The 19,734-nt window shown below is 54.6% G+C and overlaps 1 protein-coding gene across 3 annotated transcripts; it reads left to right on the forward strand.

Moving 5' to 3' along the window:
* Positions 1-1,631: 1,631 nt before the first annotated feature.
* On the forward strand, positions 1,632-19,461 carry PIANP (PILR alpha associated neural protein). Of its 3 annotated transcripts, none has more exons than XM_086760320.1 (7): positions 1,632-1,775; positions 2,095-2,253; positions 8,331-8,399; positions 8,548-9,113; positions 9,280-9,361; positions 9,617-9,844; positions 18,767-19,461. In XM_086760320.1, exons 3-7 carry the CDS (start codon positions 8,383-8,385, stop codon positions 18,771-18,773), a joined length of 900 nt encoding a protein of 299 aa, XP_086616446.1. In that variant the 5' UTR covers positions 1,632-1,775; positions 2,095-2,253; positions 8,331-8,382; the 3' UTR covers positions 18,774-19,461. The 3 variants fall into 3 exon arrangements, with proteins under 3 accessions (XP_086616446.1, XP_086616438.1, XP_086616443.1); XM_086760312.1 differs by lacking the exon at positions 18,767-19,461 and adding an exon at positions 9,972-14,378; XM_086760317.1 differs by lacking the exon at positions 18,767-19,461 and adding an exon at positions 9,972-14,378 and having other exon boundaries at positions 8,551-9,113.
* Positions 19,462-19,734: the final 273 nt, after the last annotated feature.

The raw sequence follows: 19,734 nt of genomic DNA on the forward strand, positions 1-19,734 counted from the left end.
GAAATTTCTCGTCTGTTTTGTGCTTCCCAATTATACTAAACACATTCGTCAGGATTTGAAAAGGTCAGAAAGAGCCTGTGTGGCTCTGTAGCCCCTTCCAGAGCTTTCTTCCCTCTGCTACCCCCGGGTTGGGAGGTAGAGGGAGAAGCGCAGAGAGCAAGATGAGCTGAACGCCAGCTCACACTGCACCACCACGTCCCCAGCCACGGCCGTACAGGTGGTAGCTCGGGGTGGGGGTGCGAGGGCTCGCTGAGCAAGGTTTGCACGGATTGTTTGTAGAAGTCCCGGGAGGGCCAGAGATGAAAAAGCTGGAGAATGCGACAGAAGCCTGGATAATCTCTGCCATACAGCCCTGTGTATGTGAGGGGGACAAAAGCCGAGGGGGTCAGCTGTCTGCACGCCTGTTGACACACAATGGCGCTGCGTCTCACACAAACCCAGACTGTGACATCTCCCCCGGCAGCGTCATCCTCGCGTGCCCCGGCCTCCCGGTGATGGTAAGCCTTAACGCAACCGCATCCCCATGCCGATGTGTCCAAACGCACGCAGACATTACTCCCAAACGTGTGAAAAACCTGTTGATTCTCCCAAACACCCATAGAAAAACACACGCAGGACTCAAACGCCTTGACATGGGAAAGCTGGAATCAGGCTGGTTCATCAGTGTGGGAGCTCGCAGGAGGCCTGACGAAGAACAATGGACTCCGCCCCCTCAGGTGTCAGCCCAAAGTTGGCACGACCTGTTCTGGGCATCCTGCTATGCTCAGGTTTGGTACTGTGTGTCCATGTGTCGTCTGTGTCCATTCCTGATGCAGCGGCAGGTTGCTTTACAGCTCGGTGCTGTCTCTACTATTTCTTTCTGGTTTTTTTTTTTCCCCCAGGGTCAGCCGCAGTCTTTCCTCATCGCTTTATGATGAAAAGTTTGATTGTTTCTGAGGATCTGAGGAAATTATTTTCTTACTTCCTCATGTTTCAGACCCTGGAGTGGAAACTGTCTTTCTGTCGTTGACTTTCTTCTCTTGCCTGTTGGTTGCTCAGCTGCTCCCTTCTGATTTGGGCTGTGTGTTCTCTTTGGTACTTGATGGTGGAGGGAGATCTTCCCTGTGAAATACCCGGCCCCTCAAAGGCACATCAACTTCTTTCTTTAATTTCGCTGTCACATCCCTGCCATTTCCAGACGCATCCCATCGATCCCCGGCAGAAATGCTCCTGGGGACACGTTCAAAGGACCGGCGTGATCCCTCAACGGGGAAACCCACCTCGGACGGACCCCCCACCCCTCATTACTCCCACAGCATCCTTGTGTCCCACCTGGCCCACGCGTGAGCAGCTCGGCTCTGCCCGTGAGGCTCGACGGGACCCCGCCGGGGGCACCCTCCTGCCTCCCCCTCCCACCCTCGGTACCGGGGCGCCCGCGGGGGGCCCGAATCCCGGGGATGATGGATGCGGGGATGCGGGGACGGGGGGCGGGACCAGCGAGGGGCGGCCGGGAGGGTGGCATCTCCCCGGGGTGAAGAGGCGGGGGGCGGCGGGGGGCGAGCCGGGGGGACGGCCCGGGGGAGGGGGATCCCGGGGTGGCCCTCCGCCCCTAAAGACGGACCCGTCCGGGGGTGGCATTCGCCGGAGCGAGCTGGAGCGACGGGTCCCTTGGAGACACCTCTCTCCATGGCAACCTAATCGCTTCCTGTGAAGATCCCGAAATAACCGACGAGACGAGGGAGCCGAGCGGAGCGGAGCCGAGCGGGCAGCGGCAGCGGGGAGGCGGCGGGGGGCAGGTCCGTGGGGCTGCGGGGGCGCAGGGCGGGTGGGGAGCGGCGGCAGCCGTCGCAACCGGCCGCCGGGGCAAGGCGGCGGGGGCGGGGAGTGGGGGTGGAGGGGGCTGCTCCCGGGCCGGGGGGACGCGGTGCCCCCCGGCCGGCACATCCCTCCGGCTGCAGTGGGGGGCGAGGGGTGCCGGACGAGCCGGTGCCAGCAGCCATGGGGTTAACGGGAGGCAGCGAGCGAGAGAGACGGAGACGGCGAGAGAGAAAGAGGGGCTGGACCAGTCCTCGGCAGCTGTTTATTTCAAGGCGTCTCTCGCTCCCTCTCCCTCAGCCAGGGCTCAGCCTCGCCAAACCTTCCTCCTCCTCCTCCTCCTCCTCCTCCTCCTCTCCTTCCTTCGTCCTGGCCATGAGAGGCACCGGCGGCAGCAGCCGTGCTCCCCCAGCCCCCTGCCTCTCCGCCCCGGCTGCGCCCCACTCGTCTCCCCGCAAGGTAAGTTCATCCTCTCCGCCCGGGCTTTGAGGGGGACGGGGTGGGGATGGGGCTGCAGGGGCTGCAGGGGCAGGGGCGGGGGGGATGCGTGCCCGTCTCCAAGTCCTCTCTTCCCCGTCTCCTTCCCTGTGTCCTTTCTCCCCCTTTTTCTTGTCCCTCTTCCCATCTAGGTGCTGTCTCCTTCTAGCCGCCTGTTTCACCCCCCCCCCCCCGCCTCCCTCCCTTCTCCTCTCCTTTCAGTCTGGGGCAGGGGATGCCCGAGGGGCTGGGAGGGAGGGGGCACAGCCGAGGCATCGCTGCCTCTTGCCCTCCAGCTCTGGGCTCCATCACAGACCTGTTGTGCTGGAGCGCTGGAGCCTGCGCCGAGCAAGGCGACTTCAGCCAAATTGGCGCATCTGGAGAAGGGAAACGGAGAAGGGTCAGTCCCTCCTCCTGCCTGGCCAAGGGTGCACCGTTGCAAGAGAGAGGAATTCAGATGTGGAGACTCAGCACCTGAAGCACTCAGGATGCCCGGGAAGAGTAGGAAACTGGGAGGCAGAAGATTGGCAGACTCATGACATGTATTGCAGGCAGGCACTAGATGGCAGGGGACCGGCATCCTAGAGTGCTGCTTGGAATGGGGCCACACTCACAGTTCCCAAATGCAGGGAGACTTCAGCTCAGAGGACCACTGATGGGCTTCACACACCCATTCCCTAGCTGCCAGAATGTCCAAACACACCAATCACCCCTCCAGCCCCGGATTCTGCCCCAGTCTAGGATTTCTATACCCAGCCCATGAGCGCTCGCCCTGGCACAGGAATTTGCCCCGGCAGGCACCCAGCGCTGCAGGACCCGCACTGACACAGGGTGAGCACTGTCAGCCCCTCCGCCATCCTGCCAGATCCTCCTGGGTGCTGCTACCAACCCTCCTGGCCTCAGACACCAGGTAGAGCAGCATGAGGCAAGCCACTGCATTCAGACTGCCAGCCCCCAAATTCAGCCCGCTCAGCAAGCTGACACTCTGGCCCCGCACACAGTGGGAACTCCCTTCCCCAGATGGGCTTGGCATCTCCCACTCCAGGATACCAGCATCCGGATTCATCCTCCCAGCTGCCGAAACTCCTCCGAGCGCAGCGGAATTACCTCCTTAGGGCAGCTGCTCCGGGATTCTTCCCTTTCCCGGTCCACGCCCAGCTGAATATAGCAGGACGTGTATATATAACCCCTTTTCACCCGCACTGGGGTTCATGCTTCCTGCTACCACACCAGCAATGACTGCATCTCTGCTGCTTGGACCACGAACTCCGGGATGTCCACTGAGAAAAATATAGGTGTGGGGTGCCTGGGGCACCAGGCACTGCGTGTGTGGGGGGATCTTGCTGCCAGTGCCTGAACTCGCCCTGCTCGATGCTTGGAGATAGCTGCGAGGTTCCACAGTCCCAGACCACAGTCTCATATCGGTAGCTGTCACCGTAGCCCTTAAATGCTGGCTGGGAGTTAAAAAATGACAGCCAACCTATCATTCTTTCTCTGCGAGGAGGACTGGGTCCTCCTCGGGTTTGTTTTGATTTTTTCTTTTATCACTATTTGGAGTGGGATCGTTGCTGTAGGGGAGCTGGGTGGAGAAAAGATTTGCATGAAGCTCTCGGTGCTGCGGGGTTGCTAATGGCGAGCGTTATTTCAGCCGGCAGTAAGTTTCATAATCTTGGCCCAGCTCCTGTGCATGTTCTGTTCCTCAGGGTCATGAGCCTCTTTTCCCCTTCTTCCATCCCTTCCCCCTCTCCCCAAAACTGGTTGGCTATTTCATTGTTCCAGTGGAATATATCCGTCATGTGAGGTCATCGCTGCATAAGGAGAGGTGATTGATTGCTTAGGTCGCCAGGGCCTGTCCCATGCTGGGCTTTGAATGCCAGGTTGGAGACCTTGAACCGGACCCTGTCCTCAAAGGCGAGGCGATGTGGGGTGCAGAGGGGCATGGCGACGCGTTCCTGGCAGCTTGAGTCGCTGAGCAAACAGACTGCTGCATTCTGAACTAGCTGGAGCGCTCTGAGAGCAGACGGCTTCATTCCTAGAGGCACAGTATCACAGCAGTCAAGCTCGAGATGTTACAAAAATACAGATAGATCATCATCTGCCAGCCAAGCCAGACGGATTTGGGTGCAACTCTTCTCCCATCCTCGGATGGAAGGAGACTCTACCCGCTTCTCACTAACACGGCTTGTGTGTGCTCATCTTCATCCAATTGCTCCTCAGTCGGAGCTGATTTCAGCTAGGCATCGAGAAAGCTGTGAGATTCTCAGATTTTTAAGGCCAGAGGGACCATTTTGATCACTGAGTCTGACCTACAGCAGAGCACAGGCCAGAGAATTTCACCAATTTCATTTCCTGCGTCAAGCCCGTAACTTGTGATTGAACTGTAGCGTCTCTTTTAGAAATACGGCCACGCGAAGGCTCCAGGCGGTAGGGAACACACCACCTGCCTAGGTGAATTGTGCTAGTGTGTGACCCTCTGTATTAATAGTATTGTTCCTCATTTGAATTTGTCAAACTTCAGCATTTTGTAACAGAAGGTTACAGATTGCATTTGATGCGAGGGAGCTACAGCGCAGGTATTGCCTGCACACGGCTGGCACCTCGGCTCTTTGATTCCTGTGACGGCTTTTATATTTGGGTAGGATTTATCTTTGGGACCACGGTGTACAGGAGTCCCGGACACAGAGAAGGAGTTATTGGCAGTGAATCTTAGGGCTTCCCCAGGGCGTGGTAGCATCTGAACTCTGGAGCTCAGGGTGTCACATCCAGGGTTTAGTCTGTGCTCCCTGCTCAGAGCAGGAGTGCGGCAGGCTTTGCTCCTTTCCATTAGTTAGGATGTAAATTCCCAGCCCCCTCGGTGAACTGGGATGCATGCTTTGGGGCATGCATACCAAGATCTGCTCTCTCGCGTCCCAGCAGCGGTGGGTCCGTGCTGCAGGAGACTTACAAAGACAGAGGAAGCACAGCTGGGGTCCCTGAGGCTGAGGAGCAGCAGCAGGACTTGTGCTTCCATCCTGGAAATGCAATGGGAGCAGCTCCTAATAGGTTAGCCCCTGGGATCTCTAGTCTGGACTGGTAGTGGGGTCCATATGCAGCAGCAAAGAGCGGTGTAATTCCTACTCACCGCCTCCAAGCACCAAGATTCACAAACGGAGCTCAATGAAGTGCCCCGGGGAAACAGCTTTGTCATTCACACTCTGTCATCTGTGCATCACAGGACAGGAACGCTGCGATGAAGGCTCTGTACCTACAGTGAAAACACACAGGTCTGTCTTTGGACCCTGGGAGTAGCCCTGTCTGCTTTTACCACAATTAGACCTGGGAAACACATCTGAAAGCAAGAGCCATGCGGCGTGGCACTGGTGCAGAAATCCAGTCTCTCTGCTCTGGCACCCAAAGGCCTCTTGAATGGGGTGTAAGGTGTGTGGATACTGGGATTTATACCTCCAGGTAGTAAGAACATTGGAGTCTCCTCCTCCTCTCTGAAGATCTACCAGTTTATTCAGCATCTGCACCAGGAGCTGCATGCAGAGCTGAATGAAGGGCATTCGTTACGCTTGTCCTCCAGTGCAGCAGGGTCTGTGCCCGGGACGCAATCCCCACCGCCGGTGGCTAATTGCAGAGTGCCCTAGACACGCTTTATCCGCTGCTTTGTCGCTAAGCCACAGGGACATCCATACTCTGTTTTGAACCTTAGCGCTCCGTGCACAGTGGAGTCCAGCCCTCACTGGCTGACGTTTCCACCTGAAACCTTCCTTTGCTCTCACAGCGTTCAGGCTATGGGAGAGATCTCTGTGCTCCTGCCAGCTCCTCCACAGCCATGCCGGGGTGTGCTAGTGCAGGACACACTCTCAGTCTCTGGCCATGACACAAACAGCAGACTGGAGTGTGTTGACTGACACCAACTGACATTGCCTCAATCCCGCACTCACCTGGAGCTGCCTTTTGGGTTAGGGGGACCAGGAGCCACTGTTCACTGCCACTTCACTGTTGGCAGCAGGACCTGTGCACGGCAGTGTCTCGGGTCTAAGGCTTACACCTGATGTCCGGGCTGTCACTTCCACAGTGTTATGTGTATACAAGGAGGCCAGTGCAGTATCCCTAACGTACCACACTCCCCCGTGGGACTGGCACTGAGGTCTACCTGCATCTGGAGAAGATCTCCACTCCTGGGGTGGCACAGTTCAGATCCACATCTCCTGCTGCCTGATGCAACACAGCCCACAGCCCCCAAAGACCAGAGCTGTAACTGGTAACGCAGTGCCACAAGCAGAGCAAGGTCTTCATCCCAGGGAACTACTGTCTCCTGGGGAGTCCCAAGCATGGCCCCAGGCATTCCAGGCCCCCTTGAAACCACTTGGGTGGTTTATGTGCCCTCTACCCCAGGGACTCGCATGGGAAGGTCCCTGACACTCGGATTTCCTTTCCAAAAACCTAACAGAAATTCTGTCGCAGATTTATGTTGCCAGACATGATCTTCCACGGCACCGTGATCATAATCCAGATGGCCAAGATCTCGCCAGCCTCTGGCTTTGGAAGAAACTTGCTCCGTTCTGCTGCCTCTCTGCAGGGCTGCGTTTTAATACTGAGTTCCCTCTTAGGCTTAGAGGTTCAGGAGCAAAGTACAAAGAAATGTTGAGAATAGCTGCTCTTTTCTCCTCATCTTCATCTCAGGATCCCTCCAGAGACGGATCTTGCCCTGGAGGGAAGGGCAGGGCACATTAGCCAACAATTCTTTTTTTTTTTCTGTGAACTTTGTTTAAATATTTAAGAGAAGGAAACTAAAAATATCCCCAGTTAATGCAGCAGGAGCTAGATAGCTACTCATTCTTGGGTGCCCTTCTTCCCAGCCCCTCTCCTCAGGTGTGCATCATGCGTTTGGGGGGGCTCTCATCCCCTTACCCACAGCAAGCACTGGGCTCTTTCCTCATTCAGGAGGAGCTGCCGTTTCAGTTCAGGGCATGGGCAGAGCCGGAGGGGATGGCAGTAACCCTTTGGGAGCCGGGAGGTGCAACACAGCTGGCTCAGGGCTGGAGGCCCGGGGCGTCTGGCTTCTGCGTTGACTCCCTTGGCCAAGCACCCCTGCTTCTCCATCCTGGCAGCCACAGAAGGGCATGACTGTGGGTTGTCGGCATTCACGCTTTCCCCTTCACAATGAAGGAGCGAGCTGAATATCTTGAATGATTTTTTGTGTGTGTGTGCATGCGGTCTTTGTTGGGGAGAGGATCCTGGGTCAGGCACAGAACAGCTCAGCAGGGAAGGGCCGGCGCTGCGCTGTATGCCCAGCCAAGGGAAGGGGCAGACAGCATGAAGGGCAGCCTTGCTACTGCCGGATGGATGCCAGAGGATACCAGAGGATGCCGTGCGGCTGGTGCAGAGATCCAGAGAGGGGGACCAGCCCTTGCTCTGTGCTACCACCACTGCCTAGTGCTGCTTGGCCATGGGAGGTGGGAGAGAAATGGGAGGAATAGGGGAGAAAGAGAGGGATGGGACAAGGAGTGAGGGAAGGTAATTCCATGTTACCTAAGAGGAAAGTAAATACTTAATATTTGATAGGCATATTTTTGCTCTTAAATTCTTTAGTAAGGCTGGACTTTTATCGCTGATTCACTCTCTCTTTCTCAGTCTTCTTGGTTTATCACTCTGGTGCTTCCCCTCTTGCTCTCTCGCTCTGGCACACAATGAAGAGGCTCTTTTTTAATAAATGGATTGCACGCTTCACACTATAAATAAACACAGGAATTAAGATTCCAACTTGTTCCCGTGATAAGCAAACAAAGATGCAGAATCCCCCTCTTGGCCCTTAGACAGGAGGGGAAGCTGTGCGTGTGCCTCTGTGCGTGTTCTCCAGAGATTGCTCCTTGCTCTCATGTGCGTACGCTAACACGTGTGTTTCTGCGCAGTGCCGGGGTCAGGGGGACCATGCACCTCCGAGCACGCAGGCACGGGGGGCATGAGAGCCGGGTCTGGGAGCTCGCCCAAGCCAGCACACGCTGCTTCCAGGGAGAGAGTGGTCGCCAGTGGGTGAAGACACACTGACTCCTCTCCCTTTTGGTTCTCAGTGAAGAAGATGAGACAGGATCCTCGCTGAGCGAAGACGCTGTTGTATCTGAGATGGATCCCAGTGCCTGGTAGGTTCACAGCTTCCCACGTCTGCTGGCAACACAGGAGGACGACAGGAGTGTGGGCAGCAGACTGCTCCCTGCTGCTCCGGGCTTGGCCTTTCGGCAGGAGGGACGTTTCAGATAAGGCTCTCTTCTTCCCCCTCCTGTCCCACAGCAGGATGCCTCCGCTCCTCTCCTGCATCCACTCCCTGCAGCTTTGGCATCTCCTCCTCCTGGTCTCGGCCGTCCCTCCTCCTGGCGTCTGGTCTCTTCGCTCTCGGGGCCCAGCAGCCCCTCGGCCTCTTTGCACCCGTCGGAGCCCCTCAGCCCCACGGCCCATTTGCATCTGGGACAGGACCTCGCTGATAGAGAGGGATTCTCGCTCGGCCCTGCCGCGCCAGCGGGCCTTGCCCCCCCGGGGTGGAGAGCTGCGGCATGTCGTGCGGCTGAGGCGTCAAGCGGCAGGGGCCCGCCCCGCCACCCCTTCCGGATTTGAGGACGGCATGCCCTCCTCCCAGTACCCCTGGGCCATCGTGTGGGGCCCCACGGTGTCGGACGAGGATGGAGGGGACACCAACTCGGCCAACCCAGGCTTCCCACCACTGGGATACACCTTTGTCTCGCCACACGGGATGGCAACGGCGCAGCCCAACTCCCACTCGCTTCTGCACAACGCGGGGCTCAACCTGCGCGAGACTCCAGCCACCCTGCGGCCCTTCTTGTTCGGGCCCCGGGGGGAAGGTAAATCTGCCCTTTGCTTCTTTCACTCCCCACACCCCATCCTCGGAGAAGCATCTCCTTCTGCAAAACTCATGAGGGCCCCAGCAGGAACCCCCCCTTGCACTGCTGCTCTCTGGGGACCAGCGGGGGTGGCCATCACAGCTCCCTCTCCCCCTCTTTCTTGCAGGTGTGGACCCCCAGCTGTATGTCACCATCACCATCTCCATCATCATTGTCCTGGTCGCCACCGGGATCATATTCAAGTTCTGGTGAGTGGGGTTTGGACCGATGGATGCTGTCACCACGCCGGTATCTGCAGGTGGGTGGGCAGGAGGACTGTGGGCTTGGGATCCGTTTGTCCCAAGGGTGCAGATCTACTGCTGGAAGCCCTCGGAAGGTTTGGCACATGGCCACGCTGGACTCTAATGCTGAGCATAGTGGGGTCCTACGAACCTCTCTGTCATCGAGGGCTGGGGCTTCTCTGAAGGGGCACTTTTTGTCTCACCCCTCGTCTCTCTCCAAAGCTGGGACCGTAATCAGAAACGCCGGCGTCACTCGGGGCAGCAGAGCGGTGGGAGGCAGCAGGAAAGCCAGCAGCCCCTCACGGACCTCTCCCCCACCACCGTCAGCATCCTGGGACCCTACGGTGACTCCCTGGCTCCCACGCCCGAGGCACAGGAGACCAGGCAGGGCCAGGAGGGTGTGGAGAAACTGGGAGGCCACGGGAAGAGCACAGCCTTCCAGCTCAACCGGTGAGTGGCCAGCGGGGTGGGAGGGGGTGGTGGGGGACAGGCAGGCTGAGGCAGGGCAAAGGCGCTGGGGCGGTGGGGCAGCCTAAGCACCTGTCTTAATTAATTTCCAATTCCCTTTTCCCCCCAGAATCCCACTGGTGAACCTGTGATGCTCATGGGAGAAGCAGAGCTGGCTCTCCCCACCCTCCTGTCACAGCCGGCGAGTGCAGACTCCCGCTGCCTCTGCTACCCCAGGAAAAAAAAAAAAAGACCTTCTTGTGCCACGGCCCGCCACCACCATTACTAACTAACTCCACCAGGACGTGCCTGGGCAAATGGACGAGCTGGGCCTCCTTAGCTTCCCGCTGGGGGAAGGTTGGGGATCCCTCCCCTACCCCCCCAGCCCACGCAGGACAGGGTGATGAGAGAGCAGGATGGTGGGAGGGAAGACAGCTGGTGGTGGTGTGAAATCTCGGCCTCCCCGGCCCCTCTCCTCGCACACGTGCAGACACACACGCACTCGGATCTCCGTCACTCTCTCACCAGTGCATGCCTGACATCAGGGGTGGGCGAGGCAGAAAGGCTTACCCCTGTCCCCGTGGGCCCTAACCCCTCTGTGTGTCCCTTCCCATGTCGTGTGCTTTGAAGTGAACGTCTGGAGTTCAGTGGCTGCAGGATTGCCCGCAGGGGCTCCGTCTACCCTGAGCCAGGACTCGGGTGGTGGCAGGTTCTTCTGTTCCCGAGGCCTTGGCCCTTCCGAGGGTCCCAAAGGCAGGTGAAGCTTGGGCAGAAGAGGCTCACACAGCACCTGGCCCCCCTCAGCAACCCGTTTCCTTGAAGGAAACATTACCTCCTCTCTAGATTGAAGATACATCTTTCCATTTTCTTTCTGCCTAACACTCCTCTGGTTTTTCTCTTCAGCTTGTATTTTCAGCTTCATCTCTCTGTCCTCATTTTTTTTTCTGTCAGCTCCTCCTCCCGCCACTTCTCTTGCCAGTTAAAGTTGGAAACGGCTACTTTAGCTTTCCAAATGTTTTGATCTCTTGGGAGCCTCCTTGCTGTCCCCCTCCACCCCCTCAGTCTCCTTCAGCAAGATTTTTCTGAAGAATATCAGTCTACGGTGATGTTCTTCAGAAAATCTGAGGCGAAGCCCTCTGCCCATCGTGTTATTTAGCAAGTGTCCTGTACATTGGGATACTGCCAAAGCAGCTATAGCATAGCGTGCAGATATAGCTGGGCACAGGGAACTTGAGTTTTACTGGGCTGAGGCAGAGAGTGGCTTTCAGACTCTCATGCTGCAGGCAACAAGCAGCAGACGTGACTCTGTGTGCCTGGGGTGACAAAGAGCCATTTAGAGTTGACCTTGGAAAGATTTGGAGGGTTGCCATGTACTGCTGGTAGGTGTCTCCTGGAGTTCAAGGTGACTGGAGATCCACGAGGCAACGCCCAGCAAGGGCATGAGAAAGTGGATATCTGGGGTGCCAGCCCTCGTAAGTGTATTGCCCCAGCTGGTTGGGGACCAAAACCAAAGGCACAGGTATCAGTGCAAACCAGTTGCCTGAGCATGTACTCTGGGGCTGTGGTGGTCTGTAGGGCAGGCAGCCACGTCATCAGTTACTTGTGTGAGCAAGATCAGTGTGTCTCAACCTCTTCCTACGTGTGGACCCATGGGTGTCACTCTGAGGAAGTGTGAAATGGCAAATTTCAGCTTAGTGATGATAGTTGCTCTTCAAAGTAATTCACAGATCCTACACTGACAGCCACTGAGCTGAAATGATGCAGATTTAGATAAGGTTGCCCCTATACTGTACAAACACCTTGAGCTGCCAGAACGATATGGCCAGAGGCAGGAAACACCCACAGTCTGAAGGCCCTAATACACCGTAAAAGGTCTCTGACAAAAGATGTCTCATCTTGGAGAAAAGGAAATGGCCCTTTCATCCTTTATCTCTGCAGTAAAAGCCTATTCTTTATAGGACAAAGCACAGGGAGTTTCATAAGAGGCCTGGTTCTGCCCATTTACCCAGCTGAACTATTAGGTGATCTCGGGTCCCATCTGACTCACCGTGAAGGACATTTAAATGAGAGTGTAAATTGCAATAAGCTTCGCAAAAAACAGTAGAAGTTTGGAGAAAATGGCAGGTCAAATAAAATTGCTGGCTTATTAAAAGCACAGAATGGCTGGAAGATGTAGGTGGAAAGGACTCTGGAGGTCTCCAGTCTAAGCACAGGTTGAGTCTCCTCTTACAGCAGTGGATATTATTGCTTTACCATAGATCGATCTATTACCAAGCCTTTTCCTTAATCAGGCTCCATTCAAGACTTTGGTGGGCATTCAAGCTGTGGGTGGATGGGACAGAGAAGGAGGCAGATGGCTGGTCCTGCCTGCTGCCCCACTCACAATGGACCCCCACCACCCAAGGACAGCTCGGGGCTGTTCCCCCTCTCGCTGGCACGTCGGCGCTGGGGAGGGACATCGGCGCACAGCCTGCAAGAGGCTGCACTGCTTATTGCTCGGCAGTTTACAATATAATGCCTTGAACTGGTTTAAGTAATCTTCCAGACCAGGCTAATTAGATTGCTCTTTGATCAATAGTGCTTGTTGAAACAACGCCAGAATTTAGACTCTACCACTTCAAGGGCTGTCCTTGGACTTTCCCTTTCCAACATGCTGCGTGGAGACGAGGTCTGTAAGAAAGTGGCAGAGCACCGCTGGAGACGTAGTGAAAACATTTTCCAACACCTGATGCAGGGGAAGCCCTGCGCTCTGCTGGCCAGGCTTTCGTAAACTCTGCAAACAAATCAGATTTCGGTGGTTTGGGTTTTTTTGTCCTCCCTTTAACTTGTCTCTGTTTCTGTTAAAAGTATCTCCAGGGAGTTAAACCTTTCACAGATGCTGTGGTAAGGGGGAGGCTGGGGAATGCAGTAGAGGAAACTCGTACAGTGACAGAAGCTTGGATATGCTGAACATCTTTTTCAAGACCAATTTTTCTAGCCAAATATGTTTTTATGACAGTCGTCCACTCTCTCACACAAAACAGGTTAGATCTGGGAAACAACTTCATTGTCCTGCCCAAACTTTCATTGCCATATTTTCTCTCTGGAACAAAACATTCAAAACACGTGTGGACATACAAGCTACTTCCAGTCAATAAATAATCTCACTGGATCCGTTTTCTCCTGGCTGGAGCTTTATAAACCATCTTCCTCTACACAGACTGGAGCCAGAGCATCCCTCCAAGTCTCTTCACTGGCCCAAGCTGATATTCTGTGAGATGCGGACACGGTCAGGTTGACAGCACCAAGTACAAGCCAGGGCAGAGGCCGATCCCTTCTCAGTCACAGCCCATCAGGTTTTCCTGTCTTCTAGGTGACCGCAGAAGAAAGATCTGGATTAATTTTTTCCAGTGGAAATTTTACAGAGAGAAAGGTGTGCAGGAAAACTGACCAAAAATGTTCATAACCTTGGGCTGAGCCTGCCCGACGTTTCTGTGCAAATAAAAGAGAATATCCAGGTGGGCTGGGTAAGTTGAAGGAACCATGTCTCTGCTGAGCTCCTGGAGGGTCTTGGCTTTGTTAACACAAGGGTGGTCTCTCTGTGAGCCCAGTGGGAAGGAGGGAAGATCTGGGGGGAATTTCTCCCCTCTGCCCTGTACTGTTTTGGAGCAGGAACTGGAGTCTCCCTCTGTGTACCCAGCAGAGTGACAGGACCACAAGGCCAAATCCTGCTTGGGCTTTCCTATCTGGTTAGTTGTGACCAGTAGGCAGGGGAGCAGACCTCCAGTGTGTGCTTCCACACCGATCCTCCAGTCCAATTTCCAGGGACTCGCATCCAGCCAAGCACCCCACAGCTTCAGAGAGGGTTATCTACCTCTTCCTCAATGGCACCTAAGTGCCCTTGCAAATCTGGTCCCTTCGTTCCCCACTCCCTTTCCCAGTAAGGAAAAATGCTTGGAAAGGAGCAGTTTGTTCATTCCCTGCAAGTTCTCAAACACAATCACCTTCAGACTGTTCTGGATTAAAACTGTGGTTTTGTTTTTTCACTCGGACAAACCATGTCTATGGCACAGCCTTAGAGCAGAGTCCTGCAGCGTAAAAGCCCTGGGCCAAACTCCAGCTCCCCCACTGCACCCCCGCCGATCTCTCACTGTAGTCCTGGCCCTACCTTGGCAAGACCGTAGAGGGGGGCCTCCTTGCTTCACTGACCGCCGGCTCTCTACTCCTCTTCTCCTGTCGTTCTCCCTCTCCCACTGTTTTCCCGCTTCCCACTCCTGTCCAGTCTCCCTCCCGGTTATCTCTCCTCTCCTGCTGTTTCACTTTCCCCACTCCTCTCTTGTTCTCCCTTTGCCATTCGGTCTCGTTCTGCTGCGGCTCCCATGCTCCCCTCCGTCCTCCCTCCTGCTTCCCCGCTCAGTCTCGCTCTTCCTCCTCCCCTGCTCTCGTGCGCTGTGATATATATTTTTGTAGGATTTCTCTTCTCCTCGTGGTGAAATATTAAATTCTTGTGGGATGTTAGTTTCAACATTTTTAAATAAACCTTTGCAAAATACTGAAAGCAGAGCTCTTGCTGCTGTGGGAGAGGCCGTAATGGAGACGCCAGGGTGAGAGGGATTTCACCCTGGGCAGACCCCAGAGGGATGGGGGCTCAGACAGCCTACAGCCTCCTGAGGAGAGGAGGGGAGACGGGGCAATTTGGCCCCACGTCTATCTTGCCTTGTTCTCCTCACCAGTCAAAATGGTCCTTTGACCCTTCTCACATGTTACCACAGGAGGTGCCTCTGACGGAGGAGGCTGCTGGGGCCTCGCACACTGGCTTCTCTGCCTGGAGTGGCTGTTTTGCCTCCGGAGCTGCGGCCTCCCAGCCATGTTTTGGGGCTGCTTGTCACACGTCAGTTTGTGCTGGGAGCCAGAGTGGCTGAGAGAGGTGAGAGAAGCTGAGGGGAAGGGAGGGAGACAGAGCGATGCAGGCGCAGAAGCCTCCCTCACTCTGTTCCCCGCGGCTGCCTCCGCAATTTCTATTTCCAGCCCTGCTGCCTCCCCTCCTGGCCACAGTGCTGCTGCCGTTGCTGGTTTCCAGGGCTGCTCTGTAATTAAGCATCCTTGTCTCCTGCAACTCCTCCACTTCACAAGCCCCGGCAGCGATTGGTGCTGGGGCGGGCACGGAGAGGGTGCTGGAGACCAGCACCAGACACAGTGGCCACTCCGAAGGGCTGCTCCCCAGCAATGGTAGAGGATTGCTGGGTGCTGGGGAGAGTTGCCAGCCCCTGCTCCCTCTACCCGCCCCCTATCTGAGTCCTTCGGGCACTGGAGGCGTCCCTGATCTGCTGCTTTACTGTCAGAGAAGGAGCAGGCTCCCCAGACCAGACCTGACCTCACACTCTGTCCTGGGGCCTTTTCCCCACTGAAACGACCCAGGACCACTTCCTGCTACAGGGCCAGACCCCTCCACACGGCACCCTGCGCCCTGGACAGGATCTCTGTGGGCTGGAGGTGGCCCCAGGCCCATCGGCGAGCAGATACACGCTTGCGGTGGCTGTCCCAGGGGATCCAGATGTGAGAGGCTGAACAGCACCTCTTCTGCCACTGTGCCAAGTGTGGGAGGAGGGCGTCCCTCACCCCTGCCGCTTTAGGTGGCTGGTTACCTGTCCTTCTGGCTGATCCTCTCCAGTCAACTGCATGCAGCAGCTCTGGGGCTGGGCAGACTGGAGAGGCTTGACTGAGGAGGCGATAGATTCTCACTGTGCTGAAATCACAGACTGACGTACTCATTGGTGCAGTGAAATGTCTTGCATAAACCTCATCTGCTTCCAGCCACAGCTTCAGCCCTTCCTGCTGACTTCTCTGTCATCAGATGCTTTTTCTCCGATGCCCTCTCAGCACGGGCTGAGGCTGCAGGAGCTCAGTCAAACGTTCCCTTTCTTCCCTAGGACTTGCGCTCTGCCTCACAGGAGAAGCTCCATGAACTGCCCCTTTTTCCTCTGGTTTTCTAAAAGACTCATTCCCTGGTCTAGTCCCTTCCCATCACCACTCCACACTACATCACTCTTGCCCACCTGCCCATGTTGGCTTCCTTCCCTTCCAGTTTGGTTCCAGCCATGCCTCCTTCCCAGCATCTCCCTTCCTTCCCGGTCTCCAGCCTTGCCTCCTTCCCTAGCATCTCCTCAGCATCCTGTTCTCTGTCAGGGAGCCAGAATGGGGAGCTGTATGCTGAACGAGGACAGCAGAGATTGGAGGAATAGATGTGATCATTTGAATCAAAGAAGAACAGCTAAAAACTGTATGACCACATCAAGACACATAAAAATCATCCCAACAAGTGGTCAAAAACACGCATGAGGTATTGCTGACCACTGTGATTTCCCAGGAAAGAGAGTACTTCAGAAAAACATTACGAAAACATCTCTGAAAGCTGGGATTCCCTCCAGCTGAGTGCCTTCTATAACCTGCAATAAATTATCTCATTATGGAAAAAAAAAATCAGGCAACTGTCAGCTGGAAGCGCCTGTCAATGCAGGGATTTGGCAGGGAGCTAGAGCGCTCGCTTGCCTCCCCTGCTCAAGGAGCATCTCCAGAGTTGAGCCTGGAAGTTAGGACTCCATGTACTCCGGCTCTGCCCTCCTCCTCTGGCCTGTCCTGTTGGTTATCGCTACTTTATGTGTCTTCGCAGCTCACCCTGCGAGAGAGCCAACCCGACACTGTGGGCACAAGCGTAGTGGTGGGAAAGCACCCTTGGAGCCGTGGGCATCACTGTGCTCCTCAGGGCCGCGGTGTGGACTGGGCACGGCAGCATGGCCAAGTGTTAGCCTCGGTGCAGAGGGGACAGACAGCTTAAGTTACAGGTATCTTCACACCCCGCTAGAGGGATGTGACTGTGAGATGGCCATTTAATTAGGAGCAACGCACGACTTGAAGCTGCCATGAAGAATCGCCCTGAAACAAGCAACCACTCATTTCAGCGTCATGTAAGGGAGTAGAGTAGTTCCCTTGGTTCATTCCCGCTTTGATCCTCAGAGGCAGAATTGAATCTTTATTGAGGGCTGCTGTGTCTCCGAGTGCACATTGCACTCAGTGAATAATAGACCATTCAGTGACGCATTCCACATTGATCCAAAGCCCAGCTTTCTCTGGGAGTGACTAGAATACAAGCAAAACAATCTTCAACTTCAGATCAATCCCCACAAGGGATCTGGCAGGGAAACAAATGCCAGCCTCTGCTCCGGGGACCTGTCCTGCATCTCTGTGGCTCCTAGTTAGAACTCCAGTGGCAGGAAAGCAGATGCTCTAGGGCAACCAGCCTAGTTTGAAGCTCAGACTTCATTGACAGCTGGACATACCGCAAGGGTTCAACAAACAAGCAAGCAAACAAGCCTGGGGTGACTCACTTTCTGAATTTCAGAGGAATATAGAATCATAGAATGGTTAGGGTTGGAAGGGACCTTTAAAGGTCATCTGCTCCAACCCCCCTGCAAGGAGCAGGGACATAGTATGATGTCTACAATATGCACTGATCAAATCTGCATTACAGCCTGGCATGGCTGAAGAGGTGGTTGGTTTCCCAGTTAGTTTGCCTAAGGAAGGATGCGTGGACAGGCATCGTGATTCCCTCTGGTATCATCTGAGCCTTGGTGAAGTGACCCAGAAAGTAGGAGCTTTTTGGACTCTTCAAGAGGCAGTCAGTGGTGGGTGTCCTCTGCCAGTGTCAGGGGAATCAATCTAGCCAGGCTAGTGCACTGTGGACACAAACAACTTCAGTTGAATATGTCCGTTAACTAAAGCATGAGTGCAATGGTTAAACAGACCTACAGCAGAGGCTTGTATCTCCATTTGGTGACACCAGGATGAGTTATTTAAGCCTGAAATGTTTTTTTTCTTCATGCCTTTTTCTGCTTTGCCAATTCCTTTCTTGTGTGACATATTGCATGTGAGTGAACATCCCGCAAATGATGTCCGAAGCTCTGCTTAGCACTACCCTGCACTGGCTGGATGCACAGTGGGAACTGTAAGAAATGGCAGAGATTTCCCTTATTCCAAGCATCAGGGCCTCCATGGCAAAACTGAAGACCAGAAAGGTCCTGGCCAAATGGGGATTTCTTGTAGCTACTCACGTTGGCTGGCTTACTTGTAGCTCACGACACAGTGCAGTAATTTTAAGTGCAGCAAATGAGGAAGAGAGAGATTTTTCCCCTGATACCTGCAAGTTAGAGGACGACTGGGACAAAATGGTGACTAAGCATAACACTGCCTCTTCCAAGGATTTGGTGACAGTTCTTTGCTGATGCTCAGGCAGTCCTGCGGAGAGAAACAAATTGCCTAACTAAAATACAAGGAACTGAAGCTGTTGAGCGCGGGCCTGAAAAAAGAGAATTAGAGGGAGCGAGAACATGAGGGAGGACAGGAAAAGGCAGGGTGAGCAGGGAGTGGGCAGAACCAGACATTGTGGCTGGGATAAAAAGATGGGGCAGGAAGGGGAACTAGGGTCAGAGGAAGGGATAAGGATGGAAATTTAGAGCTAGGGCCCTTTAAAAGAGCTGAGTAAATGAAGACAAGATGGGTGAAGCAGGGGTCTGGAAGCTCATGGGTATCAGGGTGCTGCTGATGCTGAAGCCTTTGTTTAGCCTGATCCCTGTGTCCCAGCTCCCCTCATCCTTCCAGCTGTCTCAGGAGGAAGAAAGGGGAAGGGAAAGTGGACATGATTGTACATGCTCATGGCTCAGCCCTCAGAGTTCAGCCTCACGGCTGCAGCGTGGACCCAACCCACGTGTCAGAGATGCAGGACTGTCACAAAATGTAGGCTGGAGGGTGAAAGTCCCTTTTACAGGTTTAAAGGTCTGAGCCCTCCTGACACTCCCTCCGAAGGATGATGCATTCCCACTTAAGAAGTGTTGTTCCCTTTTCTTGCCAGCTTCCTTTTCTAATGTTAATTCTTCGGTCATCGTTTTCCAGGAGCTGAGTTGGAGGCCACATCCTCTGATCTACAGGGGCACTAAGAACTAAGCCATAGGGATTGCACTCTGAATATCCACAGCACTGAAACTGCCAAAAATGAGGCTGCCAGTGTCCTTCCTTGGGCTCCCACAGCCAGTATTCCGGCATCTGGCTTTTACCACTGGAGGACAAGAACAGTACCACCTGGAGTGGTCCATGGTGAGAGAGGAGTCCCTCAGACTCGGAGATGAATGCACTAGAAAGCCCAGAAAGAATGACACATGAGAAAAGTGTTTTGCAAAGATGAAGCCAAGGATGCAAATGTAAAGGAGTGAGTAGCGGCATGATACAGCAAGCACCATCCTCTGCACCAGAAGGGCCTGGTGGAAAAGTAGCGGATGCTCATGTAATGATAATGTGAATCCAAGCATCCATCAGGATGGTGGATGAAGGAAGAGGCTGGTGTTTTCACCACTTCTGAGCTGACTTTGCATCCTGGGTGGTTGCTGCCATTTGTTTTCTTCTTCTGTGATAATTGTACGTCGTTTCTCTGCACGGTTCGCTGCACAAATGATTTCACATACCCGCCTGAGCTGTGCTTTATTGTATTTTGTTTAAATATGCAGAATTGTATGCAACTCCATGTGACATCTTATGCAAATTGCTTCTTGTGTTACTGTGCATATTTGAAATTAATTTGAGTACGATCACAACTCTGACTCTGAAGCCATTGTTTAGACTGAGCACTCACCCAGCTCCACTGATCCTTCTAGTTATCTCAGGAGCAGCAGCCTGAGCCTCCCCGCCTGCCTCAGCCTTGATCCAGAGGCAACACGCGCTGGAGGTGATGCGGCTTAGATGAAGGTCATGTTCCAGGCCTCTGCTGAGTTTGCCAGTTAGTGCAGTGAGAGAGCGAGTATTTAACGGGGAAACCGGAACTCCAAATTCATGCCCCAGAAGGGTCCATAAACATGTACTGACAGGGA

This window comes from Chlamydotis macqueenii, chromosome 1, assembly GCF_036417535.1.
Source record: "Chlamydotis macqueenii isolate bChlMac1 chromosome 1, bChlMac1.mat, whole genome shotgun sequence".
NCBI lineage: Eukaryota > Metazoa > Chordata > Aves > Otidiformes > Otididae > Chlamydotis > Chlamydotis macqueenii.

Excerpts from the sequence above, each read along its gene's own strand:
- PIANP (XM_086760312.1), top strand. Across the intron at positions 9,114-9,279 it reads GTTCGGGCCCCGGGGGGAAG|GTGTGGACCCCCAGCTGTAT; the intron begins GTAAATCTGCCC and ends TCTTTCTTGCAG. Across the intron at positions 9,845-9,971 it reads ACAGCCTTCCAGCTCAACCG|AATCCCACTGGTGAACCTGT; the intron begins GTGAGTGGCCAG and ends TTTTCCCCCCAG.